The sequence below is a fragment of the Saprolegnia parasitica genome, assembly GCF_000151545.1.
Source record: "Saprolegnia parasitica CBS 223.65 unplaced genomic scaffold supercont2.1, whole genome shotgun sequence".
In the NCBI taxonomy this organism is placed as follows: domain Eukaryota; phylum Oomycota; class Saprolegniomycetes; order Saprolegniales; family Saprolegniaceae; genus Saprolegnia; species Saprolegnia parasitica.
This window is the reverse complement of record NW_012156395.1, coordinates 1,327,818-1,353,914: the sequence shown is the minus strand read 5'-3', so window position 1 is coordinate 1,353,914 and position 26,097 is coordinate 1,327,818. Positions and strand designations below refer to the sequence as shown.

Sequence of the window (26,097 nt, the reverse complement as noted above, 5' to 3'; positions counted from 1 at the left end):
TCTGCGGCGCGTGCGATTGCGTCATCGAAATCGCAAGCGGCGACGCCCTCAGAGCCATTTCGAATTCCACAGCACCGAGGGACGAACCATGGACATGCTCATGCAGATTGTGGCACAGCGCAAGAAGAGCGTGGACGCGGCCAAGGCGCTTGTGAGCGAGGCTGAGCTCCAGCGCAAGATAGACGCGTACGAAGCCGCGCATGGTCGCCCGATGTCGATCGTCGGCAAGATCCGCGAGGTACATCATTTACGACCACGGCGACGACAACACGCTCATTGCGTTTTGTCAAGAGCGCTCCGTTGCTCGCTGTTGCTGCTGAGTTTAAGCGCGCGAGCCCGAGCAAAGGCGACATCGCCGTGGATGCCAATGCTCCGGGTAAGTCCGACGAACAACCAGTCATGGATGGCATTTCGGACACAGCCTTATACAATCTTAATTTGGCATTGATAGAGCAAGCATTGACGTATGCCCAAGGTGGAGCCAGCGTCATCTCAGTTCTTACCGAGCCTGAACGATTTAAGGGGTCGCTCCAAGACATGCTGGACGTGGTGCGTTGTGCTTGTTGAACTTGCTTCTTGGGCGAAATGGAATCGTATACTGTTGGTAGGCGTTGGCAGTCAAGGCGATGGGCAAGGCCCGGCCAGCCGTCCTCCGGAAGGACTTCATCTTTGACACGTACCAGCTCCTTGAGGCACGGGCGTTTGGTGCCGATAGCCTCTTGCTGATTGTGGCCATGCTCTCTCCGGACGAGCTCTCGCTCCTGCTGCAGGTTGCGCTGCGTCTATTAGCGTATTCTCTCATGGCTATGCTGCAGGCGTCTCGCGAGCTTGGCATGGAGCCACTTGTCGAAGTCAACAACGAGGCGGAGCTTGACGTGGCACTTGCGGCCGGTGCAACGTACGACGACCGCGATGGACGTTGATGAGGTGTGAATTTTGTGCTCTAGATTTATTGGCGTCAACAACCGCAACTTGCGCACGTTCAAGCTCGACTTGAACACGACCGTACACATCGCCGACGCGATTCGTGCACGGGGCATTCGCCTCGGCGACGACATCGTGTTGCTGGCGCTCAGCGGCGTCTTCTCGCGCGCCGATAGCATCAAGTATGAACACTGCGGTGCGCAAGGCGTCCTTGTCGGCGAGATGCTTATGCGCACGCCCAACCCCCGAACGACGATCCAAGTACTTTATTACTTGTTGCTCTACCATCCCATAACAGAATGCATCGTAGGAACTGCGGGGCGTGCACACGAATGCTCGCCAAACACTCGTCAAGATTTGTACGCTGCATTACGTGCCCAGCATCAAGTGCTAACGACGGCAATAGGTGGCATCAAGGACGTAGCATCGGCCGTTGTTGCCGCGCAGCACGGCGCAAACCTCATTGGCATGATCTTCGTCGCCAAGTCTCCACGAGCCGTCGAGATTCAAACAGCCAAAGACATTGTGCAAGCGATTCGACAGTTTGGCGAACGCTCGAGTCGCCACGAATTTCCGCCTCGCATCGAGACAAAGCAGGGCTCGGCGCCGTGGTTTCAAGCGCAGAGTCGGCTGTTGACGCTTGCAAGTGCCCGAACACCGCTCGTTGTTGGTGTGTTCTCGCTGAACGCCGCGCGCACCGATGCCAACCCCTGTTTTATGTAGGCGTTTTCCAGAACCAGTCAGCAGAGGCCATCAATGCGGTTGTGGCTGAAGTGGGCCTCGACCTCGTGCAGCTCCACGGCGACGAAGGTACAGGCAAAAGATCAAACACAAGACGTGTATAACTGTTATGTAGGCTTTGAGATTTGCGCGGATCTTATTGTGCCGGCGATCCGTGTCGTGCACTTGCCTGGCGGCACGACCGGCGACACGGTCAACATGGATGCGATTCTCGAGCACATCAAACCCGGTCTTGAACATCACGAAACCTAGAGATGATAATGAGGTCGCTTCGCTGTAGGCTACGCAATGGCACTGCTGCTGGACACGACCGTGAAGGGCCAAATGGGTATGGAGTAGCTACCTCGCGTCTCGAATGCTCATTGTTTGGCCGTAGGGGGCACGGGCACGATCTTTGACTGGACGATTGCCGAGCAATTCGAACAAGCAGGGATTCCGTGCCTCATGGCAGGTGGTCTAACGCCAGCGAACGTGGCGAGCGCGATCCACGCAGCTGATCCGTATGGCGTCGACGTTAGCTCCGGTGTCGAAGACGGCGTGCCGGGTGTGAAAGACCACGCCAAGATCGGCGACTTCATCACGCAGGCCAAGCTGGCACCGCAACTCGCCAAGGTTGCCGAGGCGTAGACAGCGAGCACATACATAGGTATATGTAGAGTGTATTCGAATTAGAACGCGAATGCAATGCTTTGCTTGACCCAAAGACCGTTCGTGGTGGGCGAGTCGCGGGCCGCAGGCTTGCCTTTTGGCCGATCGCAACGGTGCGCTGCACCCAGAGGCCCGACGCGACAGGCGCCACAGTTTCTGTCTTGGCGCGCTTGGAGGCTTCGTGCTGGAGCTCGGTCGTAGTCGTCATTGTGCTGCTGATCGTCGGGAGTTTCCGCTTCTCTGCGGACGACGGCTTGCTGTTGGTGGTCATGGGCGCCGCTGGCATCGCGCGCTGAGAAATTCAGATCTCCATGCATCTGGCCGGGCGGGACTCGCGTCCTCAGCGGCGAGGGGACATCAGATACAAAATGCAAGTAAAAAAGACCTTTGCAATGGCTTGGCTGAGCCACATGGGTAAAATGCACGGTCTTTTAGCCTATACAAATGCGTGAGAAACGCCATTTTATTGCATGCGATATCATAATTGGGTAACGCGCGGGCGCGTCGCCCCGCCGATGGACGCGTCAAACTTCCAAGGGAGATTTAGCTTGAACACTGCTTGGAATGCGGTCGAATTCGTTGCTGGTCGACCACTACCGTACCAGTAGTGCACGACACATTCCATACATGTATTCATCGTCGCCTGAACTTGCCATCTCCAGCTGCCGACTCCTTCTGCATTAATCCATAAGCTATATCCATCTTAGTAGCGTCGTCGACAGCTCACACGGAACAATTGTGTTTAAACGTCTTGTGCGGCGCGTTAAACTGTCATGAAGAACGTGCATGGATTGTGGTGATGTCCTTTGGCAACATCGCAATGGACAGTTGCAATGGACGATGGGCTGGGATGAGTGAGTATCTTTCTGCAGCTTCGTATCGCCTGCCTCGCCACAAGAACGCGCTTTCTGAAATGCAGCATGGGATAGGAGCGTTTTAAACTTTGTGTTTAAAACACATTGTGGCAGTTTCGGGTGCAAATAGCGATCTTTGTAAGCGACCACGATGGCGAGTCCGTTCGCGGCCTTGTGCTACCGACTGGACATCGTCGAGAAGAAGACCGTGGAAGGAGTACTGCATGATGTCCCATTCTACTCGGGTGCGTACTGATGCGTAGCATGCAACCTTCCGCGCGATCCAGGCCCTGGTCCGCGACCTCTCGCAGGCAGAGGAAAAGCATGCCAAGATGCACCAAAAGTTGCTGGACGCCGTCAAAGGCCTGCCCCATATGTAATCCTAGCATCTACTCTATGAAGCTCATGCATTTGCTGGCAGGGCGGGAAACGTCACGCAGCTCTACCAGGCACGGCGAGACGACGATGTCATCGACGATGCTCATTGCTCGCTAGGTCTGGCACACGGAGCTGGCGACGTACGTGCGCAACGTTATGACTGCCAAGCAGCTTGTCGCATCCGAGCTGTCCGGCTCAATCCTTCCGTCGCTTCAGCTTCACCTTGGTGAGTGCCAGGCTCAAACACGCCAGGTTCTCTTGGACGTTCGAGGGTCGCACGATCTCTACGGTAGTTGTCACTCCGCTTCTATGTTGTGACATGGCCACATAATCATTCGTAGTGAGCAAAAGGGTCATCTTGTGACAGTCAAATACCGTTATATGAAAGCGGCCAAGGCCGCAGAGGCGCTACTCGACCAACGCGAAGCATGCAGCAAGAAGTTGGAGAGCGATATTGCAGCGAGAGCCTCACTTCCCGAAGCAACAATGCCATCTGTGGCCTCGCTGCAGCAACGCAAGCACGACACCTTAAACACGATTGAAGCTCGACTTTCGAAGAGTGTCTCGGACGTCAGAGAGGCCCAAACGGTCTATACGACGGCCCACGCCGACGTACTTTGTCAGAGAAACACCCACCGCCTCCTTATACTCGCGAAGCTTGCAGAGGTGCGATATCAAGATCGATGGATGTACTGGAGCTGTCGCGGTCTAGTTGCACGATATTGAGGAGCACCGAGTCGAGTGTCTCCAAGGAAAAGTTCTCGGCCCCTTTGCCAAGGTCTACGCCAAGCTGGCGCGCTCTCTGTCGCTCTCCGCCGACACATTTTTCGCCAACGCACGTCAAGGACTAGAGGTGTGTGCTTCTGCATCGTCAAGATCAGACTTAGACAGGTTCATGGCTGCCATAGGCATGCATGGACGCACCAACGTGTGAAAACAACCCTGGAGACGGGTCGTCTGACGGATCCGTCGCCTCCCTGAACAGCGTAGCGACGCAAATGAGGAATGACGGGGACGTTACTGCCAAGTTAGCCGAGGTTTTCATCGCGATAGCGCTCGCGGCATGCGTTGTATCATGTGTCATGGATAGATTTTTCAGCAGCTTCGAACCTTGCAGGAAGCGCACGCAAAGCGATTGCAGCAGCTTCTCTCGGGCAATTGGACGCTTGGACCTCTCGAAGGCCCATCTATCCAGAAGGCATGGGACCAAGTGCTTGCAAGCCTCGAGGTCGCCGTGCATGCCCACTCTGACTACAACAATGCCCTGCAGTACACTTCGTGTCCTCTCCTGAAGACTGTGGCGAGTATCTCAAAAATAGGTCCAACATCGCTCCGTTGTGGACAGCGATGTGCGCGGCACAAGCTTCCACGAAGCGGCAAATCGTCAACATGGTCAACGACATCCAGATGAAGCGAATCGGGGTGCGCAACAACGAGCGCAACGCGTGCAACCGGTATGAAGCGGTGCTCCGAGAAGTGGACACTCGGCTGCGCCAGATAAAGAATGCGGAGCGAGAGGCATCGAACGAGGCCCAGCTGCCCCAACGAGACCGTTTTGTCGTCCTCGCCTGGCGGGATCCCGCGAGTGTTCGCCTCGAGAAGCTCCAGAAAAGCCTCCAAGGTCTAACGTACCTCGTGCATGAGCGAAAGTGGTACTAAAATGTACAGAGTTTCAAGAAACCGAGGTCGCGACTGCCACAAAGCAGCGGGCATTTGCAAAAGAAGCGTCCGAGAAGTTTGCCAAGATGTACGAGATTCTCGTCTCGACAGTCCACGGTGACTTCCAGGTGCGAGCAAATTTTCTGCAGGCCGACTACACTGACGATTCACTTAGAATGCCAAAAAAGTCGAGTGGGGTGCTCTTTCCGGCATCTTGGCTGTTTGGGAGGATGTGCTCGGGGCCTTTACTCGGACGCTCCATCGATCTCTCGAAGACGTCGTCGTGCAAGTTTGCGCCGTGAGCTTTGACGCTGATGTGCGAGCATTCGTGGCCGAATACACTGTCCTATCCCCGCCCGACGTTGTCCGAGGCATACCACTGGAATTCTACGACAGCCCACGACTCACAGCAGTCCTTGATCCTCCGTCGGTTCCAGTGCGACCTCTCATGCAATGCTGTGATACCTAAGTTGTTTTTGGCTAGGTGGTCCCCGTCACGACGTGTGTGGTACTGTGTCATTGCATAGAAATGTACATTAGTCTGAGCCAACCTAGACGAACTCGTGGCCCTTGAAACGCGATCCACAGCAAGTCGAAGCTGCCATTGTCTTTGCATTGTGCATGGGCATCATGGCGCTCTACTGGGGCGTGGGGCTCGTGGAGACCGAAGTGCGCCTCGCTCATGCGCTCGTACTCGAGCTGGCCGAACCCATCGCGTCCTTGCGTCAGCTTTTGGGGACCGGTGCCAACTAATGCGAGTGAGAACGCAGCGAATCTTTGTATTGACAATCGCGGCTTATTTTTGCATGACGAAAAAGAAGTACCCGAGACCAATCGCTATGGTGTGGGCGTCAGACACAAGGAGAAATAGAGTAGGGACGTACGGATGTTATGGTACTTGTACGTCCAACCGTAAGCCGTGCTCACGTCAGCTTGCGGCGCGTCACCCTAAGACATTATTCAAGTCGATATTGTGAAATTGCTCAAAGCTTACCAAGAGAAAGCGCTTGCGAAAATGGGGCTGGCCAAACGAGATTTGAATGAAAAGTCCCGTGGGTGTCAGGACCTTCTGAACCCCCGTGCACATATCGTGGGCTTGAGCGAGAAGGTGTTCTGCCGGAGACCACGTATCGCCACCCTCCACCTACGCCGAAAATCAGATAAAACAAACATTGCACACCAGGAGGACCATAAGTGCGTCCATGGCTGCTTTGTCAATGACGACGTCGAAGGAGCTTGCGTCAAAAGACTCGGGAAGCTTGAGCATGTCGCCAACAACCCAGCGCATGAGCGGGCGCGACTCCTAATGAGTTGCAAAATTCATCACCTCGTTCGACACCAAGTGGACTCCGGCGTACGGTGTATTTCCCACTCATCCGCTCGATCACGACGCTGGAAAAGTCGAGGTTGACAATGTTGGTGTAGCCCGCATCGTACTAGCAAAGAGGGTGATCATACGCAACGACTACTTCACAGTGGCGAGGGGCGTACCAAATCCACGCTAAATGTCGAGTTACCGCAACCAACCTACGCATGCCAGCGAGATGAGATTTGAGAGAAATCGAGAGGCGTGAACAGGTAGTGTACGATGAGAAGGCGGCTGCTCTTGGGCACATATTGCGCGATGAGATCGGCGACGTCGTTGTAGCGTGCGAGCCAGTCGTATGACTCTTCACTACGCTCGACGTTGGGAAGTGATCGAAGGACGCCACGACACGTACGAGGCGAAGCGCGAGTCCCAGTACGACTGATTCTTGTACTCTTTGTTGTCTCTCTACAGGACTTGGTGAAAGGGGCGCGAGCAGAGAGAGCACTTGACGCACCGGCAGCTCCGGCATGGTTTTCGTGTACGGCGTATTTGCCAATCAAGTCGAGTGCGATGGCGCATAATCGCGTGGCCAATGGGCGCCGCCCAATGAGAACGCCCACCGATGATTCGTCAAAATTCATCCATGCCCTCCAATCCATGCTGGGAAAAGTATTTTGCCGGATGCCCTGGGGTATCGAAACTGCCCATGGGCGGTTCTGTCTCGATGCTTCGGGCTGAGATCCAAGCGCACGTCAAGATTGCACAGACATACCCGTCGTTCCTGGAGCCGAACCTCTATGGTGCGCGACACCGTGCATGGATCTGCGTTGCTTACTTGGCACACGTTGTGCTTGTAGTGGCGCGGTATTTTTTGGAGAGTACGATCTTGCGATTCCTCTCGGTTCTGTGTGGCTGGCTCGACACGTCGCATTGAATAGTTTGCGAAGAAGGCGAAGGCATCAAACCGTCAGATAGAGACAATGCCGCGGTCCTCGATCAAATGAACTTGCTGGACGAGAACGCGTTGTCGACCGAAGTCGAGTTGGTCGCAGACAACGATTCTGCCATTGCGGTCCTGCTTCGCATTGTCGAGACATACCGCGACATGGCACCAGCCCCCGAGTTCGACACGAAAAAGCGTGCGATTACAACGGTGTGCTTTTGTGTCATTTGATTCGTAGGGCTCTTTGCGCGACTGCGGCGGCCCGACCCGTTTCCAGATCTGTACGAGCCTGTGGCAGAGTACGACATTCCACGCAACCAAACATCGCTTCTGCGGTACCGCAAACATCATCTTGAGTCACCTCAAAGCATTGAAATTTTATAGCATGGCATTGCGCTGCCTGCGCATGATCACCGTTATAAAAGATGCGCGGGACTACATCTATGCACACGCGACGTCGATCTCCATGCTTAACCGAGTCGTGGACGAAAACGCTCTCGATGCCTTCATTCGCCAGGACGTCAAGAGCATTTTCAAAAGTATGAGCATTCGCGCGCAGACAGAGAGTAACCACGTTGCTATAGATTTGTACGCAGGCGATGAATCTGTGAAGCGCATGGAGTCGGCCTCGATCAGTGTCACTGTCGAGCTGATGAACGATTATGACGAATCACCCATTGTGCGAAGACCCCAGACTGTACTCTTTTCCATGTTAACTGACTATACCTACCTCCAGGTCCAATTGGCGGGCATCAAACGCCTCGACATCCACGTTCGTGTTGTGCGGGACGACGAGGGTACACAAGAAGACGTCTTCATCGAGATTATATCGTGCCGTGTAGACTTTGCACGCTGCATTGACGAGATTCTGACGACGGACGCCATCGCCGCTGTTGGCCGCGCACTTGCTCGGTTTCCCGCGACATATTCCGACATTTATGTCCATGCGTGCCGCCTCATGGTGGCCTTTGTTTCACCGGCGCGACTCGAGGCGGACGAGGAGGCTGGACGTCCCCATGATGGTTTGTAGCTCTTGAAATTACTTCGCGATCAAAGATGTCAATGTGCATCTAGAGCGCGTGTCTAAACTCATCGGCCAGCACGGTGGCGTTGAAGCCGCGATTCGGCTCTTAAAGCGCTGTAGAGGGTTCCATACCCAACATGCGTCGATGGTCAGGATCAGGTTTGCGTGGCCGAGCGATGATAGATACTATTCTTGTAGAAAGACGACCCGGAACCTGTCGCGGTGCCGCCTCCCGTTGCCTCGACTGTCGTGGCCAAGAGGCTCACGGAGCAAGAGGAGCTTGACGCACTCAAGCTGCAAATGATGGCTTCACCTCCGGAAGACCCGAATCCAGACGAAATGCTAGTCAAGGCAGAAAAGGTTGGCCGAGCGTAGATGCATGCAGACATTATGGGAATCAAGCCCCTGATTCTAGGCCAAGGCTACGGACTGGAAGACACCGGATCTTGCGCAGCAAGCCTTGTGGGCGCTCGATGTCCTCAGCATCTCCGATTTCAACCGCATTGCAATGAAGCGAGAAAAGTTGAAGTACGTCGTGAGCGAAGTTAGTCTCGGCTCCCAGCTAATCGTACCTCGGCGCCTCCGACTACTCGACTGGGCAAGTATCGGCCACGAGCCCGATAAAGAGGGTGACGCGATGGACCCAATTGACTAAGCGAACTATGTAAAGACGCATACGATCGTGCTGTTTATTGAATGGATTGCTCTGGTTTGCAGCGCTTGTGCAGTGCATGCGTGTGCAGTGTCTGTGTTGACGAGCGCGGGTCACGCTGCCGCTGATCGGCGCAGCGTGTTTGACCAAATACAGACGGCCATACGTAGGACATTATTCACATGTACATGGTGATGGTGTAGAGCCAAAGACGGCTGTCCCGCCACGCTGGTTGTGCATGGAACAGGTGACGCGGCTACATGGCCATGCATTGTGATCTCGGATCCACAAGAAGCTGGTCGAACCCAGTTGCAATGGATCCATAGGGAGACCACCTGGCCGTGACTTGGTTTGGGACACGTCTGTGGTCCAAAGGGTCATCGATGAATGGCGGCAAAAGCCCTCTCCCTCGCCGCCTGGTCCGACGCCATGACTTGGTGTTACTGGACCCGCTACTCAAACTTCAACTCGCTGGCTATCCCAGCGCGCGAGATACGCCGATGACGCAGCTGTATTTAATCACTCGTTTTTTGTATGGTGAGTGTGCCCATGGGCTTTCTGGAATAAATTCGGTCCTGGGTGCGGAAATTCAAGTGCCACGAAAAGCTCACTTTGCCCTTCTGGTGGGACGTGGGCTCATTTGCAAACATGAACGAGAAGACGTCGCTCCTCCGCACGTCCGTGTCGGCCGAACACCTCGCGGCGATGGCCGACGAAGACGTCGTCCTCACTATGCCCCAAGTGCGGTCTGCGCCCGACATGGCGGCCATGCAACAGAACCGCCGGACCGAAAAGGCACTCTTCAAGACGCCGCCACTCCGCATGGACTACGACCACCACGATATCTCCATGTGCACATCGCCGCTCGAGCGATCGATGCACGGTACGGCGCTGCGCCGGGAGCCAAGCATGCGTGAAGAGAAGGTCACGCCCATGTCTGTGGTCAAGTCACTGCCGAGCGTCCTCATCGCCGTGCTCCTGAACCTCATGATTTGCATTCCGTTCGGACTCTCGTTCTTTCCGCTCGAGTGGGACGAAATGCCGGCACCCCGCGCGATTGGCATCCAAATGTTCCTCCTCACGACCGTGCTTTGTCAGTTCATCTTTGCGGGTGCGCGCATATACATTTTTCATGCACGGACTTCTCAAGCACTCTCTCGTAGCGCGAAGCTCGTTTGATTGCTCTGTCGGCATGATGATGGTCGAGAATGTTCCGTTCATGCACACGCTGTCCATGTCGATTCTCAACCAAGTCGGCATGGATTCGCCCAAGGCGCTGCCCACGATTCTCGTGACGTACGCGCTCTCGACGATCGTTGTCGGAGTTCTCTTTTACGCGTTGGGCCACTTCCGCCTTGGCTCCATCGTTTACCTCTTCCCCAAGCACATCATCATCGGCGCCATTGGCGGCATTGGTATGTTGTTATTTTTGCAATAGTTTCTCCAACGGTATGCGTCTAGGTGCTTTCGTCGTGCAGAGCGGGATCCAAAACGCGACCGGCGTTTCGTTCGAGTGGACGTACGATGGTCTTGTGCGTCTCGTTCAAAATGATATCTTTTGGCTCTGGATCGTCTCGGTCATTCTCGTATTTGCTCTCGGCGTCCTTCTCCGATTCAACAAGTCGCCGCTCTGCTCGCCCTTTTTCTTCGTGTCCATCCCGCCGCTCTTTTACGTTGTCCTGCTCCTCTGCGGCATTCCAGTCGAGGTACGTACTACTGCTACAACAAAAGACTTGTTCGAACACGCAGCCCATAGACGGCACGCGCAAACGGCTGGTTCTTTGACAAGCCTCCCCAGGTGCCTTTCTACGCCCTTTGGACGTACTATGACTTCTCGCTCGTCGAATGGTCTGTGATTCCCAAGCAAATGGGCACCCTCGTGGGCCTCAGCCTCTTCTCGCTCATGCACGTGCCGATCAACATCCCGTCCTTGAGTCTGACAACAGGGCTTGAAGTCGATATCAACGAAGAGCTCAAGGCCCACGTACGTCCATTTTGATCTGGCACGTTCTCTGAGCTGGTGAGTAGGGCATCTCCAACACACTTGGCGGAGCGTGCGGCAGTGTACAGAATTACCTCTGCTACTCGACGTCTGCGCTCTACTACAAGTGCGGTGGCGGCGGTCGCATCCAGTCGTTCTTGATCGGCGCTATTCTGAGTATCTTTTCTTCACTGGCCCAAGTGCTGTGGCATATGTGCCCCGGTGCATGGCCGGCTGCCTCATGATTCACGTGGGCCTCGACTTATGCAAAGAGGCGGTCGTCGACACGTACCACGAGCTCGATCTCTTCGAGTACACGAATGTCTGGATTATCGCGCTCACGATGACCTTCTGGGGCATGAACGAAGGTATTATCACTCTCACATTACGGTGACTCACGACAGTAGGCCTGGCGGTGGGAGCGCTTCTTGCGTGCATTACATTTGTGGTGCAAAGCGCGCCGGCAGGGCCCTTGCGCGGCAGTATGTCGGCAGCAACGCTGCGTAGCACTGCGTGGCGCTCAACAGCAGACTTGGAGATCCTCGACTGCATGATGCGCAACGTCCACGTCGTCCAGCTCAAGGTATCGCACACTAGTCGTGTCGATCTTTCTCACTCATCCATGAGTTTAGGGCCACTTGTTCTTCGGCAACATCCACAAACTCTCCGAGTACGTGGCAAAGATCCTCGAAGATTCGCCGCAACTGGAGTACCTGGTGGTGGATTTTACACTGGTCGTCGCACTCGACTCGTCTGCCGCCGATCGCCTGACGAAGCTCAAGTGCGTCTTTGAGGATGTTCTACACAATACATATTATGTGGCTAGGCACGTCTGCGCGGCCCATGACGTGCACCTCGTCTTTACTGCAATTCCAGCGGCTTACGAGCGCTTCAAGACGTCGATGGTGGCGTCATTTGGCACGTCGAAATCGCGCTGTCGGTTCTACGCGGCCAACGACCTCAATGGCGCTATCGAGTGGTGCGAAAACAGCCTCCTGCAGCAATACAAGATCTTGCACACGCCCGTGTCGCTCTCGCCGCAGCCCGAGAAGCCGGCGTTTATCTCGCGCCTTGAGGTGCTCTGCCCGCACGAGTCACCGACTGTTATTCTCTCGCTCCTTGGATACTTTGAACGCCAAGTCCTCGAAGCTGGAGTTTGTGTGTGGCGCCAGGGCGATTCGTCCAACTCGTCGATGATCTTGGCCGAAGGTCGCCTCCAGGCAATCGTCGAAGAAGAAGCTGGCACGACGGTACGTCCAGCATCTATCCAGAAACATTGGTTGACAGCATGCGTAGGAGGACATTCCGGTGGGAGCGTTGATCGGTGAGCTCTGTCTTTTGACGGGGGAAAAGCGCAAGACCTCGATGTATGCGGTATGTACAATCCTTGTATTCTCATGGCTCACTACATGACTGCGACAGACGGAGCCAAGTGTCGTGTACGTCTTGACGCTGCAAAAGTTCCAAGAGATGCTTCAGAAGGACAGCTACCTGGCGTTCCTCTTCCAGGGAATCGCGCTGCGCTACGTGTCGCTGCGCTTGCAGTACGTTGGCAACCGTATCTGGGAGTCCAAGTGCATCCCCATCTAATACTAATGCACGCGTCGTCTTGTTGGTGTTACTACTTCTTTGTCCACTCGTCCGTGGCCGCGAGGCCGTTGTATACGGCCGCAATCTTCTCAAACAAGTCGTTCTGCTCCTTTAGCAGCGCCTCGTTGCCCTTGAGCCGCGCTTGCGACTTCTCGCGCCGGGCGTCAGCAATGTTGGCCGCCACTTGGAGTGAGTTGCGCTCGCAGGCTTCGAGCATCTCCTGCACTTGGACGAACTCGTGCGGCACCTGAGCGCCCTTGGCCGTGAGCTCGTCGAGGAGCTTGCGCCCGAGGGCGACGTTGCCCAAGTTGATGCTACTGCTGCTGCTGCTCATACCACAAACAAAAGTGAAAATACCGTATTCGCTGTCTAATACTATTTGAAGCGCAATAAATAGTGCTGGCTTGTATCCCCAAGGCTTCTGCTCCCCAGCGCGGCCACGGCATGGACCAAAGCGCCATTGGTCAAAGCTACGTAGAGCAGTGCTACGAAAGATCACCTTGCTCGCAACATTGTGCTTCGTATGCTGCCGATGAGACGCATGAGCAATGTAGAAAGGCTCATTTTTACACTATTTAATAATGACTCACTTCAACAGCAACACTATTTCATGATGAAAAGTCGATATTGCAATGGGCATCCTCGGTGCCAAGGTCGAGCTGGCGGAGGCGTGGAGGGTTGACGGCAACGCAGCCTTCCAGACCAAACAATTTGCCAGGGCTAAGGCATGCTACGAGCAAGTAGGTTTCGCACTCACCACGCATTTGCCTCCGACTCACGACTTCGCTGCATAGGGGCTTCGTTTGCTCTCTTGCCCCGACATGTGCACGTTGGCACAGGCTGAGGTCGAGGTTCTGCGCCAGCGCCTAGCCATACTGCATGTGAACACGGCTGCGTGTCATCTACAAGATCCAGAGATGTTTGCAGCCACCGAGTGTGAGAATCATTGCTCCAAGGTGACATCGGTATTGCGCAACTCTTGGCTCACTACGACCGACTAATCCAGGCACTGCAGCTCGACCCATCCAATGTCAAGGCATGGTATCGCCGTAGTCAGGTGTATGTCCGAGTAGGCGACATGGACAAAGCCAAGCATGATATCGCTCGCGCCACCAATCTTGAGCCAACCAACGCCATGCTACGTACGTTCCAAGTGCATATTTCAATTATTGTGCTCACGAGCCGGGTGCAAGTAGGGAAGGAGCAGGCACACATCATCAACCTGGTTGCCGCCGAGGCAAAGAATCGAAAACAGTTGTACCAGGGTGCTTTTTAACCAGAGACCGACAAGGTGGCGTCGTCAGCTGGAGGTATACCAGCAATGTTGCGACGAATGATTTCAGCCTTGTACTCTGCTTGACGAGCTGTGCAAAGACCTTCGCTGCACTCAGAGCTGGGCCGGAACCAGAAGGTCGAGACAGCAAGGTCCAGGCAGTCAACGCGATAGAAGGGGATGGTGTCCCCAAACTCGAGGAGGAGTCTACAACAGCATGAATGAGTACGTTGGTTTCGGGTACATTCTATGTAGCTACTTCAAGGCGCATTGGGAAGCCAAGCCAGCAGCCAGAAGCTCCGACTGTGGCAGTGTCGCGGGATGTAGTTGCGCGATGGCATCCGCGAGTGTTGCTTCATCGTCATCTGTACCCGATCGGTGGCACTGCCATCTGTCGATTAGAGAAGCCATGAATGGACATAAGTACCTGGTAGCATGCGCTGTAGCCTGGGAACACGGATTGGATCGAAATATATGAGCTGCACGGAGACGAAGTCACATCGACAAGCGGAATACTGAGTTGCAGCGCCATCTAGTACGACGATCCGGGACATGCGACGCCTGTCAAGTAGTAGTTGGAACCTGGTTGACGCGAAGTCGCGCAGCTTGGTTGTCGAGCGAACTTATGATAATATCCGCTCCGATACCGGTTGCATGGTCGTCGCCATCGCGGTAGCGTCCGCTCATTGCCTTTACGTCTTGCAAGATCGAAAGCAGCGCATCGTAGTCCAAATCTGCAGACAATGCTCGACTCGTGCGGATCTTTCAGTGTACACCGCACCATCGGCGACGTCGCAGTGCAATGCTTCGACAGCTACTTGCGGATTTAGTCGGCGCAAGTGTAGTCGAGCAGCCTGCGCCTTGCTCATCCCGACTTGATCGGGCGTGTGGAACATGCGTCCCATACTCGCCATCTTGACGACGCCTATTGCTGGAGGATAAGAGCGATTGGCTAAATTGGCTGTAGTGGTACTTTTGTCAGCGAGAATGAGCTTGCTCACGTTGGAGCGTGCGAACATTTCGGCAACGATGCCACCAATGCCGCTGAGGCCGATGACTGCGATTGATTTGAGCCGGAGATCCTGTTCAATACTTGTTTCAATCCATGAAATCGAGTACTGCAGAGGCTGACATCAATGTTGCGCACGACCTTCTTTTGCTGGAATGGCGCCAAGGGACTAAGCAAATGGGTCTGTGTATATATGTACAGTACCTCGATCTTTGCACACCTGCATCGTGATCGGTTGCTCGATTTCGATGGCTGTAACGTTAGCTGTTGATCCATCGATGCAGTAGGCTGGGGGCCGGGAAGGTTGAGCTCAACACGTACATAGCGACTTAGTCGATCCATGGCAACCTCCATGTGGATCTGGGGCGGCACCTCCGCATACGCCTGTTTATGCTTGGGGTCCATCACGATGGTAATGGGACTCTTATAAATTGCGCCAGTTTCCTTCACGGTTTCAAATGAAGCGAATGCAAGTGAGTCGATTTGGTCCGACCAAACTAGTGATACAAACTGACGATGATTCTATTGCATCTTTGTCGCGAAGTAGCGAGTGTAGTGAGGGAATGGTGATTTTGAAGTTGGAACGGCAGCGTGATCTGCGGACCGTCGTTGATGAGCGAGATGCGAGGTATGAAAACAACATCGCCAGCTTGCGCGCCGGTCAAAATTGTGGCCTGAATGCATCGGTCACGCAATGCGCGGACCATGGGTCGCGTTCCGTTGCATAAACCGCGACGTGGGCACGGGTTGCTCAGCAACAAGACAGTGGCGTTGACCTTGAGCTCGAGACGATGTGAAGGGAGGCCAACGATGTTGATGAAGTTCAGAAACTTAACTGGGTAGTTTATAGCGGCTTCTTGTTGTAGCCGATTATCGTCGTCGTTCGCTGTTGCAGCTTGAACCTCGTCGTCTTCTAGAGCTCCCACGCTGTCGGCAGACGTGTAAACGCGATGATCAGATGACTCAGCTACCGGAACTTGCACAAGTACCATGGAGTTGACCGCAGCGACGACGACGGCGCCAAAATGGCGCGTTGAGCAAGGTACACTGGCAGCTCGTTGATGGGGATCGAAGGAAGCTCTGGGTACACGAAATCGACCAAGTTGGTAGGCGCATGCGTGGGGTCGCTGTCGATGACGATGTCTTCGGGTAGGCAGATGCACTCGTCACCGAAGTCGCCGTATGCAGCCTGATCGCGTCCGTAAGACTCGTTGCCGATGGCACGTAACATTTTTGTAAACGGCGCATCGTGTCCAAGAACGCGCATGTTGGTGAGGAGGTGGAAAGTAGACACGACGCCCCGGGCATCGCTACGCTTCAAACAAGCTTGGACAATTCCTCACATGAAGCACGTGGAATGACCGGCAAAGTTTGCTTGAAATCACCCGAGAAAAGAGAGCCTTGCGGCGAAAACGTCGCTGCGGCTCGAAGCAAAAGTCTCGGAGCATGCAATCGATGGCGTCCATGGTGCCTTTGTGGATTATCGAGCACTCGTCCCAGACGAAGAAATCGGCCTCATGAAGCAACGCGGCGAGGTGGCTCTGATTCCTCACCCCGAGGATCGTATCGGCGTTGACTGACAATGGGATCTTCAAGCGTGAGTGAGCAGTGGTACCGCCGTGAAGGGTAAGCTCAGCGAGGCCCGTAGATGCAAGGGCAATCGCGATGCGTTCGTTGGACTGACGCCAAGCAAGATGAAGGTTGGACACAATGCTCTTTCCAGAGCCACCCTCGCCGCACAAAAATAATTCGCGTCTTTGTTAGCTGGGAGGCAGGTCGAGTGGCATACGAAATCGACGACAGCGCGCAGCTGCGGGTTGGCGGTCAATAGGACCTCGCGGTCGTACGACTTCCCGATCTCGAGCAGACGGTTACGGGTCAGATCCAAGACGTCAGCTTCCAGGATCTTGCGATATACATCGAGTTGGGGCAGAGTAGGATACGCATCGAGCGAGAAGTCCTGGCCGTGTGAGTGGAAAAGCTCGGCGATGTCGCATAGCGCACGGGCCACTGGTAGCGTCAGGCGGCAGTGCCATCGCATAGTCCTCGCAGAGTGCATGTGCAAACTCGTTCCACAGCGCACGTAGGCTTGAGGGGCCGACGAAGACCAACATCTTGACAAAGAGGTCACGAAGCTGACGTGGCATTCGGCTCAACGATGCGTCGAGAATGCAACGGCGCCACTCGTCATCCGATGCGAGTAGCCCGACAGCTTGACACACCTCCTCAAAGGTAACGCGAAGGACACCATCGAGAGTACGGAGATCCGCGTACGACGTTGGATCACGATGATGACAAGCGTCCAAATGTAATGCCTTCCTTCAGGGAAACGGTGTCATTCTGCTGAAAGCACGATTTCCTTGACGTTTGCGAGGTTGCCAAAAGCCGCCGTGAGCCGTGTGCCACGTGTCGTAGTGACAGATCTCGCTGTAAAGTCGCGTTCTCGAAGATACGCCGTCATCGTCGGGGATGTCGGCGAGACAATGAGCGAAAAGGGCCATGAGAGTCGTATGTTGGCCACTGAGAACACGCGCGTCCGTGCCATTGGTAGCGTCAGCCACAAAACGCACGGCTTGCTCACCCTCCTCGTGGACAGCAAGCTGTTCGATGCTGTGCGAATGACTTCCATGATGCGCATTGCAAACTCGTGGACCGTGATGTAGCGTCCCGCCCGGTACTGCTTGACCTCATCGACGCCAAGCGATCGTGCTCGTGACCCTCGTGGATGTACTTGAACGACGCAAAGCTCGAGCACAACTCAATGTTGATGTGACAGTTGTACTTGAGTAGCAAGGTCGGGTTGTGTCGGACAACGTTGCGGCTGCTCACAGACATGGAGGAAGAGCCGTGCGGCGTCTCGCGGGGGACGGTAGGCGGAGTACTTGTTCGCGGGCTGTGTCTCGCTGCAAAATGGCTTTGGGTAGCGACAGTTGCACGAGCCGTCCGTGATGCATCGCTCCGGGGTACACGTGTAAATCTTGTTATTTCTTCACGATGCCGTGTAATGCGATGTCGAAACGATTCGTAGGTGACATCTTGCAGCCGAGCTCTAGTCGCTACGCCTCGAGAAACTCTTGGATTTTTGACGTGAGCGCGATGAGGAGATCGGGCTTGCCGTACTTGCGCACAATAGCCAATCGCATCTTGGTAGCGTTGCTGCATGTGCCGGTCGCTGCCAACGAACGACGACGTAAGAATGCTCTTGATGCCACTGGTGCTCAGCGCGAGGTTGGACCGTCCCGCAATCGCGTCGGCGCAGCTCTGGTACGTGTCTTGACACATAAATGATTGGTTGCATTCGTGGTACTGAAGCCAGTTGTCCTCAATCTTGGCGAATGGGATCACCACGTACGCCTGGAAAGGCGTCCCGAGTGCGAAAATGAGCGGGAAGAGCAGCACATTCTAGTGCTTGTTAGTTTCCTTGATGTATACAAATGGCCTCTCGGGGACATCATGAGGCTGTCAGCCGTGTATGCGTGACGGTTGCTGCGGCGGAGGCACCACTACCCGGTCATGTGGCCTAGGCTTCCCGCATACGGACAAAAGTACTGTCCGTTCTGTGGGATCTTGTCGGCGGTGGGCTTCGGCGGGCGTCGTCAGGGTCCAGGAAAGATGAATAGATGCAAAACCACTAGCAAACATACAAAACCACAAATATAGGTCACACCTTCGCACAAACTGTGGACTTGTACCGCTCGTCAACCTTTTTCGCGGCCGACCCAAAACTATACGGGGGCGATTCACAGTACTACGGTGGCCCGCAACTTTACCCGACAGAGATTCATGACCTTTTTATTGGGGCTATAAATAATGTTTGAGGCCGTTCGATGCGCTAAACGCGCTATTTATCGATAGCCGAGACATAGACGAACACGAATATAGTTTGATCTTCTTCGTAGCATGTCTAGTTGCTGAGTAATAGAAGATGAAAGACGGACCATTTAAGGTGGGGAGGGGCCAAAAATGTCCACTTCCAGGGCCTGTACACCGGGCCACACCGGCCTTATCTGTACAAAATCTCTTTATCCGGATACGGTGCCCCGGGCTACGACAGTGCTTCGCTTGATGCTCGTCACTGTCACGACCAATTCATGGGACGACGCGGCAAGCAAGCGTCTCATCTGCGCCGCACCAGGGCAGCTATCGAAGTCAAGCGCCTGCGCTAGGCGGCGTTATCGAACTGCAGAGCGACAGCACCGACGAGGAAGACGATGACGGCGCCCACGAGCCTTGCCAACTTGTACAAGTACGTCTTTGATCCACCACTTGGACACCAACTGAGGCATTCCATCGTAGGAAGGTCCGCTCGCGTACAAAGTCGGGATCATTGACATTGACACCGATGACGAGCTCGATCTGTGGAGCCCACCCGATGCGTGGGGCGATGCTGTGCAGGGCCTTTCGTAAAGTTGCGCCGAGGAAGGCATGTGGCCAAGGCGCGAGCTGCTCGGCCCCGTCGAGACGATCCGAGGGCAGTGCAGGAAGACGCCCTGCATGACGGAAGAGCCGTACTTTTGCTGTGCGGTCAACTTGCTTGACCACCAATCCGACTTTGCGGCTCAGAAGTCGATGCTTGAAGAGGTTTTGGAAGATAGCGGCCGCTTGATGGACATAATCCCCAAGTTTCATCCCGAATTCAACCCGATTGAAAACTGTTGGGAAGTGCCAAGGTCTACTGCCGCCGGCACTGCGACTACACGTTCAAGAGCCTTCGCGAAACGGTTCCAGCTGCTCTTGCTCAAGTCCCTCTGCAGCACGTTCAGCGCTTCGAGCGGCGTTGTCATCGATACATGCAGGTGTACGTAGCTAGGCTTCCACCGCATCTCGCAGAGTTCGCAGTCAAGAAGTACTAGTTCAAATCTCACCGATCCATTCCATCCGAGAATCTCTTGGCACGCATGGAGGTCGAATTTGCAGCTAAAAACGCTAGAAATCAACGTATATTTGCTCCTCTACTCTCCGTTGTGAGTCTTTTCAGCCCCCTGCGGCGTCAAAACGATTCTGGGGAGGATTTAGGTATCGTAAAAATTCCGACCAAATTTGTCTACTTTGGCTATCCATTGTCGGGTTAAGATGCGGGCCACTATACCAACTGTAGTAACCTACTTTTTTATATCAAGAGCATGAGCAACTATTGATAAACAACAAGCAAATTATGCAAATGAATTTCATATCTAGTAAGTATCTCAATATGTCCGCACGTTTATTTTCAAGTCTAGAATTATTCGTCTCTAGTCGGAGGGACTGACGAGCTGGACTTACCCCCTAAACAAAATTGATGCATCTCAATTAGAAGCGACAGTCTGCAAGGCCTGATAGTAAGCTCGTACTTGGCAAGATGTGAAAGCCGAAAGGTCTCTCGGTAATAAGTGATTTCTGTTCTGCTTGCGCCTTCGCGTCCTGCGCAAAACACGGATGGTGTGGAGACAAAAGCTAGTAATCTTATACTGGTTAGTTGTGTAGTTGCTCTCTTTGCTAAATACAGTCTCGAGAATTGCCTACTACAGACCAATTTCATAAAAAAATGCCCAATGTAATCAATGCAATGCGCTTCTGGTATAGATAAATTCATTCGAAATCACATATCCATTTAAAAACAAAGCCCGAAGGCATACCAGGAAGAAACTGTACAATTTATCCGTGCATTACCAATGTAAGTAAACGATGCAGTCGTAGTGGAAAGCCACGCAATGGTCTATACTGCATAAAAGTAAATGTGATGCAGAGGCGCCATTGCACATATATGAGACAAACAAAGACCTGCAATTTACATGTGATAGCTGTGTGCCGAAAAAATGTCCACTCTTTAGAGAAACCTGAGCACACAGTCAACAATACAGCCCTATCTGGCACTGTTTAAACCGAGAATAGGAAAAAATAGTCGTTCACAGCGTTTCGCCAATGCGCCAGAAAGTGCACTAATCTGATCAATTTTACATGTACCACGATCGCCTCGCTCGTAACTACTGCAGGGCGACACGCGCTTTGCTTATTACCGGGACTTTACGATATACCAGTGAGGAAGGTTGGCAAGCCTCGAGTAGCGAGAGGAGTATGCTTTTCGGCAGTATACATAAATGCCCTGCCCACGCAATCTCGCTGTCTCCGCTGCTGGGCAGCACGCTCCACAATTCGACTGTCTTTCTACTTTGCTGCATGTGGTATGCATGGGCTCCTATTGCTTAATAGTGAAAAGATCCAGGTACACCCTCCTCGGATCACCAAGCTCGGGACTGACCGGAGGCGAAGCCGACGCGGCCGCGAAGTGGCCCCACGAGCGAAGCGAGTGCGCGCACGCAGTGCGCAATGCATTGGTCTACGTAATTCACCTGTCGTCGCATTCGTGCGGGCTCCGTTGGGTTGTCGGGGGCAGTTTCCCAACCGGGGTGGATATCCGGACATTGCTGGAAAAATTCTCCCAAATCGGTATTGTGAAATTAAATATAATGACACGATTAAGTTTTTTCTGGGCTTCAAGGCGTCACCTTGCTCACGACATGCCACGAAGCGGCGAGACGAGCGGAGCGACTCTACGTTTTGCGCGAAGCGCGTGCCAGGCAGCGGCAGAGTCGAGCGCAGCGAGTATGCGTTTGAAGGGGTTATATGTATTGCACCGATGGGCGTAGCAAGTTAGCTTTCGTAGGCTTTGCGGCATCACCACCAGTTAGTCACTATGTCAATGACTCATCGCGCCTCGAAGCGCCAAGCGCGTGCTGCACTGTGACAGTTCCGGAGGGTTAATTGTAGTACACGGTCTGCATTATGCGTTGGTTTGCTGGGTGCACTGGCTGGCGCATTGGCGGGACGCTCTGGACGACGGTTTCTTACTGTTCTTGATAACTGGACAGGGCCGGATAAGGTTATCGGTATCCAGCTTCATATGACCGACCGTGTGCAAGAAATGGGTGTGATTGGTTAATACGTGGATGTGTGATGCTACCATTGGGCGATGAATGGTAACCGGCTGACTGGCTGAGCAGAGCGCTGGCGGCTTTTTTCGGAATTCGCCTTCCCCTACACAAAACTAGATGTACGCAGGAAGCCCCGTACAACTGATCGCCGTTTGGTGTTGCCGTTTTATCTTTCTCTGTAGCTTGCATGTATATCAGTTGTATTTGCTCGCAGGTAGGTTCCACTGATGAGTGGTGCATCGCGCACACTGCTTTTGGTTCACAGTCTTTATTTGTAACCTGCCAGTCGTTGTTCGTGTTCGTTCTGTGCGAAGACACCATCGCATTATGTCTAATTCCTCGCAGTGTCCACTTTTGCATGGCTGTCTTCTACTGCACCCTTTTTTTACACAGTTAGCGATATCCACGCAACGCACTGCGGGTTTGCAACGCACGAAAGCATCGTAAAGCATCACCTTTTGCATCTATCTGGACTTTGCCTTAACATATTGTTAAGTAAGTAGGTCGACCTTAGACGAATCAAAAGCGCATCGCATTGACAACATCGGACATTTCTAACCACGATGGACCTAAATATGATTTGTGGTAAGCAATTCTTGACACGCTACTTATCAAAGGAAGCGACCAGCACGACTAAGCTGTTTAAGATCGCTTGCAATTGACTCTGCTACCCGGGTTTGCGCTGGACGCGAACGAGTTAGCAAAACACAGAACAAACAGAAAGACCTTCTGCCTGACACTACAACGTCGTAACAAGCACGAGCATACTATCAGGCAACTACTTCGCCAAAGAAGATTGCGCTCACGAAAGAGTGTGGCCGTAAGGCCACAGGGCTCACCCTAGTAAAGTTATACAGCAAAAAAGATCTGAACAGAGTGTCAGTATGCTAGCTCTCAGTTTACCGGATTGAGATCGTTTGTCCAGAAACGCTCGTCTAGCCATTACGAAATTGAACTGCCGTCAACGTTCCTAGAGAGCCTGCACTGATGCGCCGACTGGTCCATAACGCAGACCAATGTCTCGCGCACTGCGTGCGTGCACTTGCTCCGCTCGAAGAGCCGCTTTCCGGCTGCGTCGGCTCAAGCAAGCTGCCTTCGAGCAGGGTGTACCTATATTTCGCTATTTCCTGTCACACTATCTGGTCATCGCTGGTAGCGATTTTCACGAAACGCACAACAATTACAGAACACTATCTCTTTCGCATGCCCCTTAGCATTATTGTTAACGTCATCCCCCATGCCACAAATTTTCCACGCGGAATTCTGCTTCGTAATACGTTTGTGAGCCACAAGTCAAGTCGTTGCCATACGACCACGTGGCAGAAGCATGAGTGGCTGGCTGTAAGGCCATTATGATCACCCTAGTATCTCTGGAGCGACCACAAATGTTGCAATGTCCGTTACCGAGCACTCCAAAACCATCAACTTGGGGGCCATGCAGATACATGTAAGCCGTTCTGTTCGTGGCGGCGCTCAACGGTCGAGTTCGCCTTGCCTCCGGTCGGTCTGAGCCTGGTGTCTCCGAGAAGGGTGCACATACGATACCTCAAGATAAAAACAAAATAGGTACACCCTCCTCGGACCACAAAGCTCGGACCGACTGGAGGCGAAGCCTGCGCGGCCGCGAAGCGGCCTTACGAGTGAGTGTACGCTGTGCACGATGCATTAGCAGTAGTCACAGTCGTGTGAATTCCGTAGGATAGTTGTGGGCAGTCTTCCTATCGTGGTGAATATCTGGACGCTGCCAGATCAATGGTCCCAAATTGGTTAAGTAAAAGCAAGCGCTGCGGCAAAGATGAGTGCAGCGCTAATTCGTTAGTTCCGGTGCGTACATCGGCTCTCGATGACGACCAGCGAGCGTGAGCGGAATGATGACATGCAGCGACAATATAGCGCATGGAAGCGTGACGCACAAGAGCAAGCGCTTGCATACAAGTTGAAGCAGAAAAAGGCGGCTGCTATTGCCGTCAAGAAGGCGAGACTCGAGCGTACGCGCCTAGGGAAAGCACTAGAAGGCTCTTTACATGCGCTTTATGGGGCACGTCACCTAAAAACCGACAAACAGCCATATTCTGACCAAGAAATCTCGAGCTATTTTTTCGAATATCCGACTATTTTTGTTTCATTTCGGCATCTTTTTCTTGTAAAATCGAGTTGGGGCGCTGTGACTTTTGTACTTCTTGTTGGCATACCTGTACTTCGTCAGCGCGTAGTCGCAACCCAAATGGTACGATGCGATGAAAGGTCCGCATCAACTAAAATTCTCGCGATTCGACGCCAACGGGCACGCTCTTTGGTACGCAAGTCTTGAGTCCTTTAAACGAGTAGTTGCAGTTGGCCCGATCGTAGCGCTTGGCTGGCCCCCAGTAGGCATCGATGGGATTCAACTCGAAATGAAACTTGGGCACGAACAAGCAGTGGTTCCATGCGCCAGAGATCGTCTCTTGCACGGGCAATACCTGAAAGCGGAAGTCGGGTTGCTTCCCGGTCGACTTCAAATTTTGTCGGTCTTTAGGTGACGTGCTCCATATGTTGCCAGCGCATGCCTGTTGGCTCCGCCCAACACCACAACCAGGCCGCCCGTACAACGTTGCGTGAAGGAGGTCTTTCCCGCGCCAGTCGATTGTGCCGCCTCGATCGCAAAGCCACGCCCATCTGTACCGAGACGAGTCGACGTGCTACGCGATGCTACCGGCCGCACGACAAGCCACCAGCCGCCCTCTGGATTTCGAAGCTTCCCGTTGCACTCAAAGGTCGACGCGAAGCCTCAGTAGTTCCGCGAATGCAAGATACAGCTGTTGCCGTCGGCGTCTTGTCAATACCCGCAGTGCACACGCCACCTCCGCGCCCAAACCCACGCAAGCGCGTCGACACGACTACCCTGGCATGCGCCCTGCCAAAAGGCCCCAACAAGTCGAGCAGGTCGAATCGGAACATGTGCCCGAGCAGGAGATGCCAAGTGGAATCGACTCAGATCCGGACTTTAAGCTTTGGTGCCCCTGTCTTGCGACGTGTCACCGCTCGACAGGACGCAACTATGAGCCTGTGCTTGCAACCGCTACGTACGGTGACGATAGCGAGTTCAACGAGGACGCCAAAACCAACGATGAAGTTGAGATCGACTCCGAGGACGACGGAAGCGCCGAGAACGAGCTGGCTTTAATGATAAATTAAGCGGACTTTTCATCGGTGACGACGAGGAGGACATCACCGATGTGCGCACTACACGCTGTCCACGAATCGCATGCTGCTCCATCAACGACCTTCTCGAGGTCGACGCTCCCAACCACTAGGCAAAGTCAGCCTCATGCCGTCCAAGTTGTACAAGCTTCACACTCGCTGCTACAACAACGGCAAGATTGGCGACGAGCACAAGTGCTCACCGGATCGTCGCCAGCCGCCAGCCGCCAGCAATCTATCATCTATCAAACGTGTTCGCGTTGAAATCAAGTTAGCAGAAACTAGCTCAAAGACTTCGTATCCGTAGTGCTACGCCTGAATGCACCAGCACTTGGTCGTTCGGAGTGAGCTGCGCACGGAGAGATCCATCCAGCCTCCAGCAAGATAGAAAAATCATTCTCCTTGCTGCAGCAACAACGCCGACAGAGTGTACCATCTCCAATAACTTACAACGAGAACTATGCTCACCATTAATGGGGCTTTGTACCACATCTTTCGCCGTCTGGACCCGACGGATGCAGAACGAAACCGCGGCTGCCTCATCGCTGCGCGGCAGATCAATTTCAAGAGCGGGTGCTGCTCACACTCAGGACGCGCGTGCAGCAACCGAATGATCCCGCTACCCAGGCACTTTCGTTGCTCCAATGCCTACTGCATACGCACAATGAGTGTGACCGTAGGTCCACAGGGCATACACCCTAGTTCTGTGACAAACACATACTATTGGGTTTTATGCACGCTAAAAATGCAAGCCTAATTGAGCTACGGCGATAACGGAGTGGTTGAATGTGTGGCATGTGCTTTCAAGTACTGATATGGCGAATGTCTGTCATGGCGAGCGGATTCGCAGCCGGAACCCGAGTTGAGGTCGCCGACCATCTGCGGCTCGTTAAGAAATAAGGGGCTAATTCCTAGGGCCACTTGTTCGTCTGTCGCAGCCGGTTGTTCAGCTGCGCCTCACAGATACACAGATACTTTACGCACTACGTACACATTTACGGACGATCCGTAGTCTTAAAAA

General features: G+C 53.7%; 6 protein-coding genes across 6 annotated transcripts; 5 read left to right on the top strand and 1 right to left on the bottom strand.

Annotated features, from left to right (window-relative positions):
* Positions 1 to 71: 71 nt before the first annotated feature.
* SPRG_00497 (hypothetical protein) lies at positions 72 to 2,377 on the top strand. The gene is made up of 12 exons (XM_012338591.1): positions 72 to 238; positions 292 to 376; positions 452 to 549; positions 609 to 770; positions 816 to 898; positions 948 to 1,185; positions 1,235 to 1,283; positions 1,331 to 1,594; positions 1,648 to 1,734; positions 1,781 to 1,894; positions 1,946 to 1,993; positions 2,042 to 2,377. The coding sequence occupies exons 1-12, from the start codon at positions 89 to 91 to the stop codon at positions 2,290 to 2,292; spliced, it is 1,629 nt and encodes a 542-aa protein (XP_012193981.1). The 5' UTR covers positions 72 to 88; the 3' UTR covers positions 2,293 to 2,377.
* Positions 2,378 to 5,049: 2,672 nt separating this feature from the next.
* On the top strand, positions 5,050 to 5,506 carry SPRG_18856 (hypothetical protein; the record flags this gene model as incomplete). Its single annotated transcript, XM_012338682.1, has 3 exons — positions 5,050 to 5,166; positions 5,214 to 5,332; positions 5,380 to 5,506. 3 exons carry the CDS (start codon positions 5,050 to 5,052, stop codon positions 5,504 to 5,506), a joined length of 363 nt encoding a protein of 120 aa, XP_012194072.1.
* Positions 5,507 to 6,000: 494 nt separating this feature from the next.
* Positions 6,001 to 7,042, bottom strand: SPRG_18855 (hypothetical protein; the record flags this gene model as incomplete). The annotated part of the gene is made up of 9 exons (XM_012338681.1): positions 6,001 to 6,041; positions 6,089 to 6,152; positions 6,199 to 6,348; positions 6,394 to 6,507; positions 6,563 to 6,640; positions 6,696 to 6,731; positions 6,792 to 6,879; positions 6,926 to 6,978; positions 7,028 to 7,042. The coding sequence occupies 9 exons, from the start codon at positions 7,040 to 7,042 to the stop codon at positions 6,001 to 6,003; spliced, it is 639 nt and encodes a 212-aa protein (XP_012194071.1).
* Positions 7,043 to 7,237: 195 nt separating this feature from the next.
* On the top strand, positions 7,238 to 9,135 carry SPRG_18854 (hypothetical protein; the record flags this gene model as incomplete). Its single annotated transcript, XM_012338680.1, has 11 exons — positions 7,238 to 7,313; positions 7,371 to 7,391; positions 7,452 to 7,652; positions 7,695 to 7,791; positions 7,841 to 7,995; positions 8,041 to 8,135; positions 8,193 to 8,253; positions 8,299 to 8,478; positions 8,531 to 8,628; positions 8,679 to 8,840; positions 8,896 to 9,135. The coding sequence occupies 11 exons, from the start codon at positions 7,238 to 7,240 to the stop codon at positions 9,133 to 9,135; spliced, it is 1,386 nt and encodes a 461-aa protein (XP_012194070.1).
* Positions 9,136 to 10,065: 930 nt separating this feature from the next.
* SPRG_00496 (hypothetical protein) lies at positions 10,066 to 12,703 on the top strand (the record flags this gene model as incomplete). The annotated part of the gene is made up of 11 exons (XM_012338590.1): positions 10,066 to 10,243; positions 10,296 to 10,547; positions 10,594 to 10,838; positions 10,889 to 11,116; positions 11,161 to 11,335; positions 11,386 to 11,481; positions 11,518 to 11,696; positions 11,746 to 11,894; positions 11,940 to 12,363; positions 12,410 to 12,487; positions 12,536 to 12,703. 11 exons carry the CDS (start codon positions 10,066 to 10,068, stop codon positions 12,701 to 12,703), a joined length of 2,172 nt encoding a protein of 723 aa, XP_012193980.1.
* Positions 12,704 to 13,335: 632 nt separating this feature from the next.
* SPRG_18853 (hypothetical protein) lies at positions 13,336 to 13,979 on the top strand (the record flags this gene model as incomplete). Its single annotated transcript, XM_012338679.1, has 4 exons — positions 13,336 to 13,443; positions 13,498 to 13,659; positions 13,710 to 13,845; positions 13,900 to 13,979. The coding sequence occupies 4 exons, from the start codon at positions 13,336 to 13,338 to the stop codon at positions 13,977 to 13,979; spliced, it is 486 nt and encodes a 161-aa protein (XP_012194069.1).
* Between the last annotated feature and the right edge of the window lie 12,118 nt (positions 13,980 to 26,097).